At 40.0% G+C, this 18,800-nt stretch overlaps 1 protein-coding gene across 1 annotated transcript; it reads right to left on the minus strand.

Moving 5' to 3' along the window:
• Positions 1-1,504: 1,504 nt before the first annotated feature.
• SRGN (serglycin) lies at positions 1,505-18,007 on the minus strand. The gene is made up of 3 exons (XM_067710738.1): positions 17,850-18,007; positions 8,832-8,979; positions 1,505-2,403 (listed from the first exon to the last, which is right to left on the minus strand). The coding sequence occupies exons 1-3, from the start codon at positions 17,923-17,925 to the stop codon at positions 2,172-2,174; spliced, it is 456 nt and encodes a 151-aa protein (XP_067566839.1). The 5' UTR covers positions 17,926-18,007; the 3' UTR covers positions 1,505-2,171.
• Between the last annotated feature and the right edge of the window lie 793 nt (positions 18,008-18,800).

Below are 18,800 nucleotides of genomic sequence, written 5' to 3' on the forward strand. Positions count from 1 at the left end.
CTTGATCTAGCACTCTTAGAGTTAAGGCACATAGACACTTTCTAGGCTTCTGAGGTGCATGTCAGCTAAGCTCTGCAGAAACCTTCACCTTTCCTCCTTAGCAGCCCCAACACTTTCCTGTTGGTTTATATTGTAACTTTAGTTATGGATCTGGTGGCTAGGTGGGGTGGCAAGGCAGACCTAGAGGGAGTGTGCATGTGGTCTTAAAGGTCAGAGGCTTCTTAATCATCTTCAAGCCAGAGGAAAGCATTAATTCTTAAGGAGTGGGCCTCTTCTATAGATTCAGAGGGTTTGAGGAAGTCTGGGGATTTGAATTCTGAATCTATCAACCCAGATACGTTTCTACTCAGAGGTCTTCATTTCTGAGGGTCCAGTATTTTCCCAGTCAGGGCCCTGATGTTGTATAACAGACTTGGCTAACTTGGCAACTTAACATTCTTGAACTCTGCTATTCTTCTGATTATATCCTGGGCCTGAGCCTCAGCTTTTCCTGCCCTTCCACTGCAGAAGAGAGTTTCTTAATATGCTGCTGAGGAGGTCCATTAGTTTTCACATTTAGTCTTTAATTAATCATCCTTGGTGTTTCATTAATTGCCTCCAGCAAGAGCCATCCAGTGTCATTGTCTCTATAATTACTACTTCCCCATATTTCTCAGATGCCTCATATACCGCACCCTGGTGCACTTCCTTCCACTGGTACACCATCCCAGTTCATCATCAGTGAAAGTTTGAACGATTGCAGTGCTCTCTTGTGGTTGTTCTGCATCTACAGCCAGTGACGGGGTCCTCATTGCCAACCAGACAGTAGGTGATCCAGCTCCAAAATCCCATTTTAGCATCTGCTTTCTACCCATCCTGGCACCAACTTTCACAGGTTGGATTCCCCATAGAGCAAACTCTGAGATGAAAACTAGTGTGCAGAAAGTTCTTAAGGGAGCTCTCTCAGGGGGGAATGGAAGGAAGCAAGACTAAGTAAAGGAAGAAACTGAGCTGCAAAACAGTCCCAACAAAGCCTCAGATGACTCCTCAGGGAGCTCTGAATCTGTGATTGCCCTGCTGAATTGTTCCAAGTTCAGGGGAGGGGTGTGGCACTCATATGCTCACATCAACCAGGCATTGGGTGCAGGCTGCCATGGGAAGAGGTGTGCCCTTGAACAAGGTGTCTCTCTTCCACAGAGGTTAATTTGAATAAGTCCTCAGTTCTGAAGAGGGGATCTACATGGTACAGAACAGGATCCATGACAATGATGCTGACAGGCTTTTCAGAATTAAGGGGAACAGAGATGAGTATAGTATAGCCCTAAAGAAGAGGAATTGTTTGGACAAGAGTAACCCTCTCTGTAGCATGATTGTTTTCTTCATCTGCTAGTTAACAGGATTTGATTCCAGTTACAAAATTTGGTCTCACTGTAAAATAACTTTACAGATATTTTGTTGATGAGAATCTAGAAACATTTGAACAAATAATTACTTCATGAACAAGAGAGCCCAGACAGCTTGACCCTTTGATTATACTTCTGCTTTAATAGAGTAATGTTTGAAAATACATAGATATCCAGGAAAAAAAGTAAAGCAGTATGAGGTATTGAGAGCACAATTGTGCTTTAATCTGGGTGTTAAGTTTCTAATTGTGACAGCAATCACACTTCTAAGCAAACGCTGTCCACTAGCTCTGCAAACACCTCCAGTGGTACTATTAAAGCAGTTAACTTCACACTGTAAAACATGTCAAACCCAAACATGTCAAATACCCAATTCACTGTATGTTTCATCTGTGTTTTTTCACAAAAAAAGAGGCATATCTAGATTTCATAATCAGAGTCAGCTTCCTGAAGATTTAGATATGAAATAATGCCTGTCAATTTGTTTCTCAAACTAAATGTTTTAAGAACAGTATAATTTATTCTTTAAAGCAATTTTATACATATGTGGAGTCTAGTTAACTTCATAGTGATGTTGTTGAATACAATACAAAACAAATGCAGGTATTTTCCAGGACATTAGGATAGAAAAAGGAGGCTTTAAGAATTCATGAGAAAAAAAAGATAATAAAACTTAAACTTCCTTTTCAGATGTTTTAAATTTTCTATAAAGCTTTTTGTCCTCAAATTAATCATTTAACCATGGTACACAAATACATTGCCTGGTGTCAAGCTGGGAAACCCTCTCTTTTATATAGTAAAATCCTCTTCTGGTCCATTCTGACCCAAGTCCTGGTTGTCTGAGGGCAAATTTCTCTCCAGAGACCTAAAGTTGTAATAAAAAGCATCGTTTTCTTCTAGTGGTTGGTATTCCTGTTCGATTTCACGTAGGAAGCCACTTCCAGAGCCACTTCCAGAGCCTGATCCTGAAAAGTCCTCAGAAAGAGGGAAGACATCATTCAAGTTCCTGGATTTCATCATTCTGAAGCATGACAGAAAAGTGGAAAAGAAACATTAAAGTTTGAGACATGAAAAGATAATCATAATAAATTTTTTAAGATATGAAAGTAAATGTAGCCACTCCGTTGCTCAAATTTTAAGTTAAAAGTTTCCCAGTTATTTAATGTTTTAAAACAAAAAATAAGTCAGACCTTTCCACATATTTACAATACTTACTGTATCTAACTCGTTGCCTTTATCAGCTTCACATCTACTCATTGCAGATGCATATAAAAATGCTAATTTTCTTATCACTAACATAGCAATCCTATATTTAGAATATACTTAACGGGTCATTTATTTTTTACAGAAAAGATCCCATTTTTACACTTTCTCCCACTGAAGAAAGGACACACAAGTAAATTAGACTAGATATATATTTTTCCTATTTTAAAAATTCTGCAAAATCTCTAATAACTTCACAGGGCTTCAACAAAGCTCACGCTTAAGAAATTCTTTGCAACAAGTCAAGCATTATATTTGCCAGCATGTTAACATTCAATCTCCTCCCCGCAAATAAGTGCATTCATTCAACTGGGTTCAGTGGGGTAGTTTGAAATCCACTCAGCACCAAAGGACCAGAGCAATGATGCCACCCATCAGTGGCAGAATAAGGCAACAAAGCATCAGAGACAAAAGTTGAGTTTCACAGCCTATGGGTCATTTTCTACATGAAAATAATAAACCACAGGCCATACAACAGATTAGAGTTTCCTTCATGCCTACATTCGATAAATATTGAATATCTGATCCCTGTTCTGAGGGCCTGGGATAGAATGGGGACTGACAGATGAGGTCCCTGCTCAGAGGTTTATAACTTTGGCGGGGAGACAGACAATAAAAAGTGAATAAGCAAATCAGGAAAATATTAGGTGGGGCTAAATGTTATGCAGAGAAACAAAGTGGAATAATGTAATAGAGGGTGACCTGCTGGATAGTTGGTCAGCTGGTTAGGAAAAGGAATCAGAGCTGGAAACAGATTTGGTAGTTTCTCCCCCTCCCTCTCCCTCTCCCTCTCCCTCTCCCTCTCCCTCTCCCTTTCTCTCTCTCTCTCTCTCTCTCTCTCTCTCTCTCTCTCTCTCTCTCTCTCTCTCTCTCTCTCTCTCTCACACACACACACACACACACACACACATAGTATTTAAAGCCATGGAACAGGATGAAGTCACCCAAAAAAGGCATGCAGATACAAAAGCAGCCCACGACAGAGCTAGGGCCACCCCAACTTATTAAATATTAATCAAAGGAGAAAGAACAGCCAGGGAAGTAGAAGGAAACCCAAGACAAGGTGGGGCCATGGAAGCCCAGAGAAAAAAGTATTTCAGAGGAAGGGTGGTCAACTGTTTTTGAAAACAACTGACAAGTCAAGTGGGAATTCCCTGGCGGTTCAGTGGTTAAGACTCTGCACTTCAGTGCCAAGGGCGCAGGCTCAATCCTTAGCCCGGAACTAAGATCCCACAAGGCATGTGGCGCAGGAAAAAAAAAAGAGAGAGAAGTCAAGTTAGCTAAACATAGAGAAGTAACCAGCAGATGTGTCAACAGGAAGTAATTGTGACCTATTTGGTTGCTGTTTTTATTCTTTTGGATCACCATTCTCCCTATCCCTTTTTTTTTTTTTTGCGGTACGCGGGCCTCTCACTGTTGTGGCCTCTCGCGTTGCAGAACACAGGCTCTGGACGCGCAGGTTCAGCGGCCGTGGCTCACGGGCCCAGCCGCTCCGCGGCATGTGGGATCTTCCCGGACCAGGGCACGAACCCATGTCCCCTGCATCGGCAGACGGACTCTCAACCACTGCGCCACTAGGGAAGACCTCCCTATCCCTTCTTGCCTCCCTCCCTCCTAAACATGTACAATAACTATGACTGCTACAAACTTGTATATAGTTTTTGGATCAAATAACATGAGGAGATGGGGAACCATTAAAAATTGGGACTCCTGCTCTCCTTTGCTTTGTAAATTCAGAAGTCGGGAGTGGGAAAGAGGAATAGTTAAAATGTTTAAAAAACTTTAAGCTCCCTTGGAACTTTTACCAGTGTGGAGGAAAATAAAAAAGAACTTAAATTGGGAATTCCCTGGCAGTCCAGTGGTTAGGACTCCACGCTTTCACTGCCGAGGGCCCAGGTTCAATTAAAAAAAAACAAACTTAAATTAAAAAAAAAAAAAGTAGGCTTCCCTGGTGGCGCAGTGGTTGAGAGTCCGCCTGCCGATGCAGGGGTCGCGGGTTCGTGCCCCGGTCCGGGAGGATCCCACATGCCGCGGAGCAGCTGGGCCCGTGAGCCATGGCCTCTGAGCCTGCGCGTCCGGAACCTGTGCTCCGCAACGGGAGAGGCCACAGCAGTGAGAGGCCCGCGTACCGCAAAAAAAAAGTAAGTGCTTCTACCAAGCTCTCTGGGTGAAGGTAGAACCAGAAGGGGTTGAGGAGATAGTAAGCATCAGCAACCCTATCAGGAAGTGTTACTATGAAGAGGAGCAGAGAATGGGGCAACAGCTGGAAAGGATGCAGAGTCAAAGAGGGGATTTTACCTAAATGTAGGAGATACTAGAGAATGTCTGCATACTGATGAGAAGAAGATGCTGGGTTCAGAGGGTTAACTGCAGAATTAAAGTCCTGGAGAAGGTGCATGGGGATAGGATGCCCAGCACAAGGAGGGGTGGCCTTAGAAGCTGCCACAGTCATAGTACAGTCAAGAAACTTACCTAAATATTTAAGACAGGGAATTGCTAACACATGAGATGGAAGAGAAGCAAAGCCAAATAGGGAATAATAAGGAAACCCAGAGATGAGGAACAGCAAGAAAATATTTCCCTCCCTGGGCTAGAGGGACAGTGGAGGAGGTGGTACTACCTGAGCCCAGGGACCAAGAGCATCTGGTGGAAGCTGAAGCCATGGATGAGACACAGCCCTGCCAAAGGTGCCACCCAAGGCAGGAATGAGAAGAAACATCCTTGTCTCTTCTTGCCGCCCACGCTGACCAGTCTCCCTTTCAGGCATCCCACTGGCCAAACTCAGCCACAGATCTGGGAGCCTGAGAAATGCAGACCATAGGGATCAGCCCTTACCACCCTCACCCAACGGAGAGCAGGGAGATGGAAGGAGAAGAAATGGATCTGAGAGCAAGAGTGTCCAAGACCGTCACAGAAGCAGGGGCTGTGCATCCATATTAACAGGAGTGTCAGAGCAAGAAGGAAAGTTGCTGGCTGAGGAAAGAGAAGATCCTAGAGATTTTTTTTTATTTATTATTTTTAGTTGAGGTAGAGTTGATTTACAATATTATATACATTTCAGGTGTACAACAGTGATTCACAATTTTAAAGGTTATATTCCATTTATAGTTATTATAAAATATTGGCTATATTCCCTGTGTTGTACAATACATCCATGTAGATTATTTATTTATTTTTATTTATTTATTTTTGGCTGCGATGGGTCTTCCTTGCTGTGCGCGGACTTTCTGTAGTTGGCGCAAGCCGCGGCTACTCTTCGTTGCGGTGCGCGGGCTTCTCATTGCGGTGGCTTCTCTTGTTGCAGAGCACGGGCTCTAGGTGCACAGGCTCAGTAGTTGTGGCACATGGGCTTAGTTGCTCTGCAGCATGTGGGATCTTCCCGGACCAGGGCTTGAACCCGCGTCCCCTGCATTGGCAGGCGGATTCTGAACCACTGAGCCACCAGGAAAGCCCGATTATTTATTTTATTCACAGTAGTTTGTACCTCTTAATCCCCTGCCCCTAGCTTGCCCCTCCCCCTTCCTTCTCCCCACTGGTAACCACTGGTTTGTTCTCTATATCTGTGTGTCTGTTTCTTTTTTGTTATATTCACAAGTTTGTTTTATTTTTTAGATTCCACGTATAAGTGATATCATACAGTATTTGTCTTCTCTGTCTGACTTATTTCACTAAGCATAATACCCTCCAAGTCCATCCGTGTTGCTGCAAATGGCAAAATTTCGTTCTTTTTTATGGCTGAGTAGTATTCCAGTGTGTGTGTGTGTGTGTATCACATCTTCTTTATCCATTCATCTACTGATGGACACTTAGATTGCTTCCATATCTTGGCTATTATAAATAATGCTGCTATGAACATTGGGGTACATATATCTTTTCAAATTAGTGTTTTCATTTTCTTTGGATATATACCCAGGAGTACAGTTGCAGGATCATATGGTAACTCTATTTTTAGTTTTCTGAGGAACCTCCACACTGTTTTGTACAGTGGTTGCACCAATATACATTCCCATTAACAAGGTACAAGAGTCCCCTTTTCTCTACATCCTCGCCAGCAATTTATTATTTGTGATCTTTTTGATGACAGCCATTCTGACAGGTGGGAGGTGATATTCATTGTGGTTTTAATTTGCATTTCTCTGGTGATTAGCGATGTTGAGCATCTTTTCATGTGCCTGTTGTCTAACTGGATGTGTTCTTTGGAAAAATGTCTATTCAGATCTTCTGCCCAGTTTTTAATCGGGATGTTTGTTTTTTTGATGTTGAGTTGTATGAGCTGTTTATATACTTTAGATATTAACCCCTTATTAGTCATATCACTTGCAAATATTTTCTCCCATTCAGTAGGTTGTCCTTTTGTTTGTCGATGGTTTCCCTTGCTGTGCAAAAGCCTTTAAGTTTAATTAGGTCCCATTTGTTTATTTTTGCTTTTGTTTCCTTTGCCTTAGGACACGGATCCAAAAAATTATTGCTACAATTTATGTCAAAGAGTGTGGAAGATCATACAGATTTGAGGAGGGAAGAAATAGTGTAAATATTTGTTTTGGAGGACTTGCGTTGTTCCTCTAATATCTTAGATTTAAATGAATCACTGTTGAAATCCGTTTCTTAAAATAATGGAGGATGCTGTAATATCACGTTCAAGCTTTATGCCGTGGACCTAAAAGCGAAGGGTTGCAGAGTTGCATTTTGAGGATGGTGGTGATATAATTTCAGTGATGAAGGGGGTTACCAGGATCCCCAAAGTGATGATAGACTTACGTGGTTTGGGCATGATGATTTACGTGGCTTTCAGGGGAGTGATTTTCTATTTAAGCCTGAAGAGTAAAACTTTTATGATAATTCTTTTCATAATGTATCTTTGCTACATATAATTTTGATATTCATTGAAATAATGGGTTTTAATACAATTCAATTTTTGTTACTTATGAATTCCTATTGGATCTTTTTTGCAAGTATAAGGCAGGTTTTATTTGATCAAGAAGAGTTTTGGATGTATGGACACCAAGGGAGGAAGTGGGGTGGGGGATGAATTGGGAGATTGCGGTTGACATTTATACACTAATATGTATAAAATAGATAATAAGAACCTGCTGTATAAAACGTAAATTAATTTAATTTAATTTAAAAAAAAGAAGAGTTTTGACTTTCTTTTTTATGAGTCGTGGTCACTTATTCTTCCTTTCCCTAATTTCTTCTTTTTTTTTTTTATCACTACCATCTAAACGGAACATTTTTGTCACCCCTCAAAAATCTTGCACCTAATAGCAGTCACTCTTTATTCCTCCCTCCCTCACAGCCCCTGGCAACCACTACTCTATTTCTGTCTCTATGGATTTGCCTATTCTGGACATTTCACATAAATGGAATCATACAATATGTGGCTTTTTGTGTCTGGTTTCCTTCACTTTGCATAATGTTTTCAGGATTCATCCATGTTGTAGCATTTATCAATAACTCCTTCTTTCTTATGGCCAAATAATATTCTACTTAAGGGATGTACCACATTTTGTTTATCCATTCAGGTGATAGACTCCTATTGGATTTTAATATAAATATACAATGTGCTCTATTTACATTAATAAAATAATGTTCAATCATTTTCAATACCTATTGGTGAAAAGTATTCAATTTTTGTTTCTGCCACAAGAAAAAGACCTTGCAAAAGTGTAGGTGAATAGGGACCTCCCTGGTGGCGCAGTGGTTAAGAATCTGCCTGCCAGTGCAGGAGACACAGGTTCTATCTCTGGTCTGGAAAGATCCCACATGCCGCAGAGCAGCTAAGCCCGCACTCCGCAACTACTCAGCCCGCATGCCTAGAGCCCATGCTCCGCAACAAAAGAAACCACCACAATGAGAAGCCCGTGCACCGCAACGAAGAGTAGCCCCTGCTCTCAGCAACTAGAGAAAGCCCGCGCGCAGCAACAAAGACCCAACTCAGCCAAAAATAAATAAATTTTAAAAAATAAATAAAATTCTTAAAAAGGTAGGTGAATCATGTATTCTTGTGCATCTCATATACCAGTAAAGACAGTACAGTTTTACCCTGTACTGTGCAGTGAAAACCTAACCATGGAACCTAACCATGGAAGCAAGAGCCTGAAGAAAAACACTCTTGGCAACCCTCCCACCTCCATGCCAGGATCTCAGCAGCGGATGGTGAAAGTAAAATCAAGAAAGTCCACTTACGAAAAAGGGTCAGTCCTTGGAGGTAGGATTCTGTTGTATTCACCTGGAAGTAGATCGAACTCTGGTCCCTTTTCATCAATGCAGTTTGCAGAATTGCTGTCAGGATTGCAGCGTACCCACTGGTATCTGGCTTTCCGCACAGGAGAACCTGCCCGAACATGGAACCCACGTGGTCAATAAATGTCTCTTACACAGCTTCTAATCACTCTGTCCCTAAGAAATTTTTAATTAAATAGATTCTAAATTTGGTAGGTAAGGTGTGGACAGGTTTTATGATCATTAATATCACAGGAGCACCGACTATTTGCTAGCCCTTTATGCACACCATTTGTCCTTCTCACAACACCCCTCTAAAGTAGCCTAGAGTTTAAGGTTAGAACAGGCTTTGGCAATTAGCTGCCTGGAGTGAAGTCTCAGCTCTGCTACTGGTGAGCTGTGAAACCTTAACTTCCCCAAGCCCCCACCAGAAAACTGAGGTACTAAGAGTGTCTCTCTTTCATAAGCTGGTCACAAAAATTAAATGAGAAAACGCATGTAAAGATCTTAACATAGTGCCAGGTACACAGTAAACACTTGAAAATATTAACTATCATTATCTTTGTACTATTATTTCCATTTTATACAAAGGAAAACTGAGGCTGCACAGGTACTAAGTAAAGGACCCAGGATTCAAACCTGTATCTGACCCTGAATCCTGCCTGTTCTGGTAGAGATGAGTCGAATCATGCTCAGAAAGGTTAAGGCATGTACCAATTGGTACCCGAGATACTACAGAGCCCTAGTTCTTTAGGGCCATTCTTGGGTATTGAAAAGAAATTCTTGGGTATTCTTGGGAATGAAAAGTAGGTTAAAAACTTGGCCTCTTTCTTTGCCCTCACATCTAGTCAGAGATTTCAAAAATCCCTCGGCAGTGAAAGCCTGGAGTCCTAACTACTGGACCGCCAGGGAATTCCCTCCAAGGTATATTATTAAGTTTAAAAAAGTAAAGAACACTATGAATTGTTTGTTACCATTTGTGTGTGTTTGTGTTTTTTCACACTATATTTACATATATGCTTATATGCACAGAACATCTCTGAAAAGATACACAGCAAACTGATCATCTTTGTGGAGGGAATTGGTGGCTGGAAGACAGTGGAAGGAAGAGCATTGACTTTTCACTGCATATCCTTTTGAATCATTAGATTTTTGAGCCATACGTATGTATTATCTATTCAAAATTATTTTTATTTTTTGACAGCTTTCTTAAGGTGGACTTGACATTCAATAAGCTGTGCATATTTAAAGTGCACAATTTGTTTCGACAAATGGATACACAATGGAACCATCACCACAATCAAGGGTATGAACATATTCAACATCCCCCAGAGTTTCCTTGTGCCCCTTTGTGATCCTGCTCTTCTCCCTCCCTCCTCCTGACTCCCCCCAGCCCCCCTCAACCATCAATCTACTTACTGTCATTATAAATTAGTTTGCATTTTCTAGAATTTTATGTAAATGGATACATACAGCAACTTGTCAATGGTTTCCTGACTTTAAATCAGGTTCTAGAGGGCTCTCTACCTTTTATAGTACTCTCTCCTAGAAATGGAGAGTTTATTTAGATATTCCTTACATCTAGACTGCTTTTGTTGCAATTTTTAATAAAATTTATCTTAGAAAAGGAATGTATGTTCATTATAGAAAATTTTGAAAAATGTAGCAAACCAACATACAAAAAAATTTACTCCTAATCTCATTACCCAGCCCTCCCAAAGACCATAAGTCCTGGAGTTTTGCTTTTTTTCCCTCTGGGTATCTGTATTTCTAGGAGAGTATGCACAAGTTGTGTCCTATTCTCAACTATCAGAGGTTGAAAAGTGAAGCCTCTACTGAGGTCAAATTCACTTTACATCTTAATGGGGTGGCCAAGGACTTTGTTCTTAAAAGATTGCAGAACCACAGAACTTTTGCAAAATGTCCTCTTTCCTCATGAAACTCTATTATGTCTGTTTACACTCAACTTTGTCCTAGCTAATATTTCTGATTAATTTTATAAATACAGCATTGCTAAGTTATTAATAACATCATTAAGATATACATTATATACATATATATGGAGAGAAAGAGAGAGAAAATATATAAAGAATTCATGATGCTGTTCACCTTAGTATTATTTAAAATAGGGAAACAGGAAATAACTAAATAATCAAAACAAGAGAAAATACTCAGATTAATTATGAGGCATTCATATGAGAGACTATTAAACAAATGGGAAAAAAGCAGTAGTTATGGAAAAGACTATATAGCATCATAGGAAAATCTATGTTCAAAAATTAGTTTAAAAAAAGCAGAGGGGACTTCCCTCATGGTCCAGAGGGGACTTCCCTCGTGGTCCAGGGGACTTCCAATGCAGAGGACTCAAGTTCTATCCCTGGTCAGGGAACTAAGATCCCATGAGCTGCAGGGCAACTAAGCCCGTGTGCCGCAACTATGAGCCCACAAGCCATAACTAGAGAGCCCTTGCGCCACAACTACTGAGCCTGCATGTGCTGGAGCCTTTGCGCCACCACTAGAGAGGAGTCCGGTGCCACACGAAAGATCCTGTGTGCTGCAACTAAAACCTGATACAGCCAAAAATAAATAAATAAATATTTTTTAAAAAGCAGAATACCACTCTATGCATAACAGTTGTTAATGCAACTACATAAATAGATATCGGGGGGTGTGAGGAATGGGAGGAAATACACAGAAATAACTATAGTGGTAGACTCTGGTGATTTTTTTCTCACTTTGTTTTCTAAATTGCTGTAATAAACAATATTCTTTTAAAAATATAAACAAAACAAAGACTCTAATGTAGAAAGTAAATGTTCTCCCATTGTTTTCCTTCTTTCTTTCTGTCTGTCTTACTTTCATTCATCCTTTCTTTTAGAACTACTATTCTATCACAATCTTCCCCATAGTTCCTGAATATAGCTTACAGTTTCTGGTCTGGGACGCTACTCATCCAGAATGGGTTAGCTTTGTCACTGCTTGGAGGCTGGAGGTAAGGCTTGACATCAACTTGTGATGTCAAGTTGACATCACAATGTCTCCCCCTTACTAGCTGTGTAACCTTAACCTCCCTGTACCTCAATTTCTTCATCCATAAAATGGGGACAGTAGTAGCTCTAATAATGAGATATAAATATTAGGCTCGTAGAATAGTACCTAGCACCATGGTCAGAGCTCTTTTTTTTTTTTTTTTTTTGCGGTACGTGGGCCTCTCACTGTTGTGGCCTCTCCCATTGCGGAGCACAGGCTCCGGACGCACAGGCTCAGCGGCCATGGCTCACAGGCCCAGCTGCTCTGCGGCATGTGGGATCTTCCCGGACCGGGGCACGAACCCTCGTCCCCTGCATCGGCAGGCGGACTCTCAACCACTGCGCCACCAGGGAAGCCCAGAGCTCTTTATTTATTTAAATTAATCTCTCCCTTTTCTTTTCTTTTCTTTTTTAACATTTATTTGTTTATTTATTTTGGCTGCACTGGGTCTTGGTTGCAGCACGCAGGATCTTCATTGTGCCATGCGGGATCTTTGTTGCAGCATGCGGACTTCTTAGTTGCGGCATGTGAACTCTTAGTTGACACAGGCATAGGAGATCTAGTTCCCCAACCAGGGATCGATCCCGGGCCCCCTGCATTGGGAGCACGGAGTCTTAACCGGTGGACCACCAGGAAAGTCCCGTCAGAGTTCTTTAAATGCTAGTTTCTCTGCTGAGGAGGAGAATGAGAATGACCTATTGACCTATCTCTGATAGTGAACAGCTTGTAGAGAGACCAAATTTAAACTTCTGTTCCACCACAGTATCCCATAATAGAATCCCAAAGAGTTCCTGTTTAAACAAGATAAAAGTATCTGAAACATCTAGCACAAGCCTTTGCACATGGTAGGTATTTAATACATTTTAGCTCCTTCTCCTCTGATTCTTTCCTGAAGAAGCTTAAGCTTGGCATCTACTGAATTGTTACTTAGAAGCGTCATCATTGTGAGTCAGGTAAAAATTCAACATCTGCTCCAGCAGAGGGCAATGTCTTCACACCCCATGCCGTCTAGACCAGCGCGGTCCAATAGAAACAAGAGAAACCATCCGTACACGTATGGATGTTACAACAGCCATATTTTAAAAAGTAAAAAAGAGGTGACATTAATTTGAAAATATTTTACTTAAATATATTCAAATATTGTCACAACATAATCAATATAAGTTATTAATGGATATTTTACACTTTTTTTCATCCTAAGATTTCAAATCTGGTGTGTATTTTGCACTTACACAATACCTCATTTTGGACTCGCCACATTTCACACATTTCAAGTGCTTAGTAGCCACAAGAAGCCCGTGGCTACCATTTCAGACAGAGCAGGTCTAGACATTCTTCTCTACTGTCGTGGATGGCTGAATATCAAACAAAGTAAGTGCTTGCATAGATAGGAAGTTAAACAGAAAAGTAAAACTAATAGTTTAATGAGGAAGCATCTCAGTGAAAGATCTCATCTTTTCACTGGTGTAAGAAACACAACTCTGGTAAATTAGAAAACTTCTAAAATACAAATTCCCTCTAGAGTTTAGAATCTCAGCTTTTAAAATTTATAAAGAGGGGTTTCTTTTTTTGGGTGACGAAAATGTTCTAAAATAGACTATGGTGATGGTTGCACGTATCTGTGAATATACTAAAAAACCATCGATGTACACTTTAAATGGGTGAATTGTATGGTATATGAAATCTATCTCAGTAAAGCTATTCCAAAATTGATAAAGAAATCAAAGATAGAAGTCCACCTCCCCCACAGGAATGTTTATCTAGTTTGGGACTGGTGATTTTATTTTTTTAATTAAAAAAAGTTTTATTGGTATGTATGTAACATAGCACACAATCACTCTTCTAAAATGTAAAATTCAGTGGTTTTTAGCATATTCATAGGTATGTGCAACTATCACCACAAATTTAGAACAATTTTATCATCACAGAGAAATCCCCTATCCTTTAGCTAGCCAGCTCCTGTATCTCATGCTTCTCATCCCTAAGTAACCACTAATCAATCTACTTTTTATCTCTATATTTTTAAGCAAGTTGGATGTTTCATGTAAATAAAATCATATTAGGTGTTTTCTTAATATTTATTTTTTTATTTTTGGCTGTGTCGGGACTTAGCTGCGGCACACAGGATCTTTCATTGCGGCACACGGGCTTCTCTCTAGTTGTGGTGGGCAGGCTCCAGAGTGTGTGGGCTTAGTTGCTCCACGGCATGTGGGATCTTAGTTCCCCCACCAGGGATTGAACCCACCTCCTCTGCATTGGAAGGCGGATTCTTAACCGCTGGACCACCAGGGAAGTCCCGAGGTGGTTTTTCTTTTTTAAGTATAGTTGACCTAATATACTATGTTAGTTTCAGGTGCATAACATAGTGGTCCTGTATTGCTATATATTATAAAATGATCAACACACTGGGGATTTTAAATCTGCTTTAAAATAAAGAACACGGTTACAGATACCAAGTTCCTGACATATTTATTCAAGGGTGTTGGCAGAATGTGAAAATTCAACAGTTCCAGCCCCCGATGTGTGGGAGTATCTTGATTCTGTCTTGCTTGAGAGAAATCTTAAGATTACCGTAATTTAAAAAATAAAAGGGAATATGCTCATGGACAGAAAAATTATCTTCCTAAGAGGCCCCACTTTTAGATCTCCTGGTTAATTTTGTGGTGGATTCAAGGGAGAAGAATGTTTTTTATTTACAATCACTTCCCTCACTGCCTACCCCCGCCCTTTCTCGGTCTGTCTTTGTCTTTCTCTGTCTCTGTCTTTGCCCCTATTTCTTTCACACATACACACAGAGTCACTAGTCTTGCTTTAGCAAATACTTTCTATAAGTAAACATTACCAGAGCAAATAACTTACCCCAGTAATATCGTATTGTAATATCAATTTTTCTCCAACATCATCTCAATTTACTAATTTCCTATTCTTAATGGAGACTTGCTACAAGTGTGCTAGAAAAATTTAAGCGGAAACTGCCATGTTGTGGGGAGGGGGGGAGGGAGACCATCTCATTCATTGTTTGGTGGCATTCAAACAGAAGTCACCATCTAAGCTGGAGCTGCTTCCTACAGGCCAATCAATTCCACAAGATGAATAAAGTTCCCCCACCCTTGTATGGTTTGACAAGCTATAAAAAGTTCCAAGTTTACTTTCAATTTCTCCTTCTCTGTCCTTCAACTCAGTGGTTTTTGTAGCAAGGGCTAGAGTCAAAGCAAGGTTGTTTTAAATAAAGAAAATCTCTAATCCACCTAGAATACAGCTAAATTGCAGTAGAAAGTTAACTCTGAACTTGAAATCAGATGACTAGCTCTGCCATTAATTAGTTGTAATGGGCCTTGGGCAAATCTCATAAATTTTTTGCAAGAGGTTGATGTAAAGAGCAAATGAAATGATGAATGTAAGATCCAATTTTCCCCTCTATAAATTGGTGTTAATTCCTCCTCCTAGGGAATGTGATGATCCTTTACCCGAGAATGGATGTGAATCACTTTACAATCAAACAGCAGCGCACATAGGTGGAATCAATATCATTATCGTGATCTCAGAGGCAGTGTAGAGTGGAAACATAGTCTGGCAATGACCCCCTTGGCCACACCTGCTCATGGATTTTCCATTTTCCCTCTTTATGGGCATCTTTTAGAAAGAGAGGCAATAAAAGAGTAAGAGTCACCTCATCAATTGATGAGTAAGGCCCCATCAATAATCCCCTGGAGCTCTACATTAAATTGATTAGCCATCTGTCCTCTCCAGGGTCTCCCACACATTGCCAAACTTCCATCTCTTTGCACTTGGTAGACATACTTTTACAGCATGTCTTTACTTCAGCTTCACTTATAGTCACTGACATGGGCTGAATTGTGTCCCTCCAATTCAATGTGTTGAAGTTCTAACCCCCAGTACCTCAGAATGGGACTGTATTTGGAGACAGGGCCTTGAAAGAGATAATTAAGACATAATGAGGTCATGCAGATGAGCCCTAATCCAGTATGACTGGTTTCCTTACAAGAAGAGGAGATGGGGACATAGACACACACAAAGAACCATGTAAAGACAGAGACAAGACGGCCATCTACACGCTGAGGAGAGAAGCTTCAGAATGAAACTAACCCTGCTGACACCTTGATCTTGAACTTCTAGCCTCCAGAACTGTGAGGAAATAAATTCCTGTTGTTTAAGCCACCCAGTCTGTGGTACTTTGTTATGGCAGCCTTAGCAAACTAATACAATAACCTAAGATGTTTTGTTTCAGTAAAAACAAGCCAAAAGCCTAGTGCAGTTGATCAGTTCAGTCAAATCAATGGGTTAAGAAAAAAATTTTTTTTAAGTGGGGAAAGAATGCTACAGAATCATATCTGGCATCACATAGAAGTATGATGAAATAGTGACCTCTCTGCAGCCTTGAGCTGATGTCACTCACACACGCAGCTGTGGGTGGACATCTATTTCCCTTCTTATTCAGATGTGAACACTAACCCTTGATTCCAATACCAACTGCACTTCTCCTTTGGAAACTCCCTAGTTTTTCAGTCCATTCATTCTCTCTTTTTTAGTTCCTTTCCCAACAAAGAGCTAAACCTACCTGGTGATGACATAAATACTAGTACTTTATAAAATGTTATAATAGTTTCTTCACTACATTCTGAAGAATACCTATTACATAAAGAATGCCTTTGTTTTCATTTTAGTTTTCCCTATAGAACCTTAGTGGGGAATGTGACATTTCTGGGAAATTTTGAAGATGTAAAGACTCACAGAGCTCTGGTCAGGGTAGACCCAGCACCAACAGGTCACTCAAGTCTGTGCTACAAACATGGACCTGAGTGCTTGGATCTTGTCAGAGCACATGAGGGAATTATTTCATCAAGCTGAAGGTTTTCCCTAAAAGATCCAAGTAAAGCCTGTTCCTTACATTCAACAATGTTTTATACCTTAAAAAATAAATAGACGAATGGAAAATTTCAGCAACATTATTTGCTGTTTTTTTCTTCAATAATTGCATAACAAGAAGAAAGTGATTTTATAAATTTCCAATACATAATGAATGTATCTGAGATCATGTGTACAATTTCATTTCCACCAGAAGTAAAAACAAGACAACTAGAAGTAACTTCGAAGAAACAAATCCAGGATATGTGCAATCACCATGACTCAATATTTCCTTTACCGTTTGGAGGAACTCTAGTTTTTCTACTATAAATTCTCCCATCTACTTATCAGGCCATGACTTTCTGCCTTATTCAGACATGATCGCTTATTTACCAAAGGAGAAGAAATTGTATTTTTCCTACAAACTGATTGTTTTCATTTTCTTAGTCATTAAAGGTTTTAAGTTGTTTCATTCTGACTAAACAACCCTAAATGATAGACCTAATAAGAAATTTCCCAATGTGATGTTTCTCTGAGCAACAAAACAATTACTAAAATTCTTTGGCCTCTCTTTAAAATCTGAGATGGTTTTCATTAACTATGTCTAAACATAATTGAATTTTCACTAAGAACCAAGTTTTAAAAAGGAGAAAAAATACACGCAAATTTACTCTGATTTTAAAAATAGTATTTCCCAGTGTCACAATAATTATGACACTACCATATTATGTTAAAACTTGGGATTGATGTAGACACTTAGGGGTAGGTCATTTTCTATATTCCTTTCTTAAGCGTTGAAAAATTTATAAACAATTTTCATCTGACAATAAAATAGTACATTTCAATCATTTTAAGAACTTATAAGGCCACACCTCCCTCAGAGTTTAACTTTTTTTGGTACCAAACTTAACCAATCTCACACCAAGGAGTTCAGCTACCCCAAATCCTTTTTTTTTTTTTTTTTCTTTTTTTGGCCTCCTTTCCCACAGTATAATACATTCCATACCTTAAAGCAAATATAAACATTTGTGTGGACCCCAGGACTTACAAGGAAGATTATAGGGGGACAAGATTCCTGGGTCTTACCTTGAACTGAAGAACCCAAAATCAGGATGAAGGCGAGAGCCAGGACAAGCCTACTGCACTGGAGGAGCACCTGCATGATGACCAACTTGCTTCAGCTCCACCGTCTGCACGCCAACCTCACGACAGGGAAGTGTAGCAGGGTGCTCTCTGTCCCTTTTAGAAAAGGTTCCAAAACCTCAAACCCTGCCCAGAACACACGTCACAGTTTCCTGAACAAATAGAAAGAAATCCACATCAAACCCCAGAAAGATTTAGGAAAAAAAAAAAAGGCAGAAAAATAACTATTCATACCCATTATGAAACTGCAGTGGACTCTCCCCAGGTCTGCTTTTTCAAAAGTTTTGTTGTTTGCCACTTGCTGAGTAGAATCAGCATTCAGGACACTTTGTTTTTTCTTTCTTCAGGTAACAATCTAAACACGAGATTGCTAACATTAAGAGCCCGCTGCACAGTTGATGAGATAAGGGAGCTAGATGCTGCCATGCTGCCTTTTCATCACTGATGCCCTTCAACATAAAATATTCTTAATTTTCTTTTTCATCAGGAGTAGCATAACTCGCTGAGCCAAGCTCAAGAAGTGAAACTTCAAAACTGAGTTTTAATCTACAAGAAAGTGTTGTCAGATTTCAAATGAGCAGTTTCTTCTAATTGGACTCAGTTTCTCCCACTGGCTCACCAGCTTTCCCTCTGCCTCAAGAATCTAGTGAGGATTTTTGGTTACAAAGAACTGGGTAAAACAGAAAAATGATTTTGCAGTCCTCTGCTCCTTCACACCAAGTATTTCTTATGATTTCATAAGAAATACTTTCATGTTTTTCTCCTGGTAAAACTTTTCAACTTGACTTTTGGTCTTCTGGCCTTGAATAAGCCGGAAATCAAAAACAAGGGGAGGTTGTCCTGTCAGTGGGCTGCTCGACCTCAGAAAATACAAAACAACAAAGTAAAGGAACA

The sequence above is a fragment of the Pseudorca crassidens genome, chromosome 16, assembly GCF_039906515.1.
Source record: "Pseudorca crassidens isolate mPseCra1 chromosome 16, mPseCra1.hap1, whole genome shotgun sequence".
NCBI classification, from domain to species: domain Eukaryota; kingdom Metazoa; phylum Chordata; class Mammalia; order Artiodactyla; family Delphinidae; genus Pseudorca; species Pseudorca crassidens.

Coding starts and splice junctions, on each gene's coding strand:
- SRGN (XM_067710738.1), bottom strand. CDS start 17,925: ATGCAGGTGCTCCTCCAGTGCAGTAGGCTTGTCCTGGCTCTCGCCTTC. Junction 8,980..17,849: donor TTTGGGTTCTTCAGTTCAAG/GTAAGACCCAGG, acceptor ATGTTCGGGCAG/GTTCTCCTGTGCGGAAAGCC. Junction 2,404..8,831: donor CCAAGGACTGACCCTTTTTC/GTAAGTGGACTT, acceptor GTCATGCTTCAG/AATGATGAAATCCAGGAACT.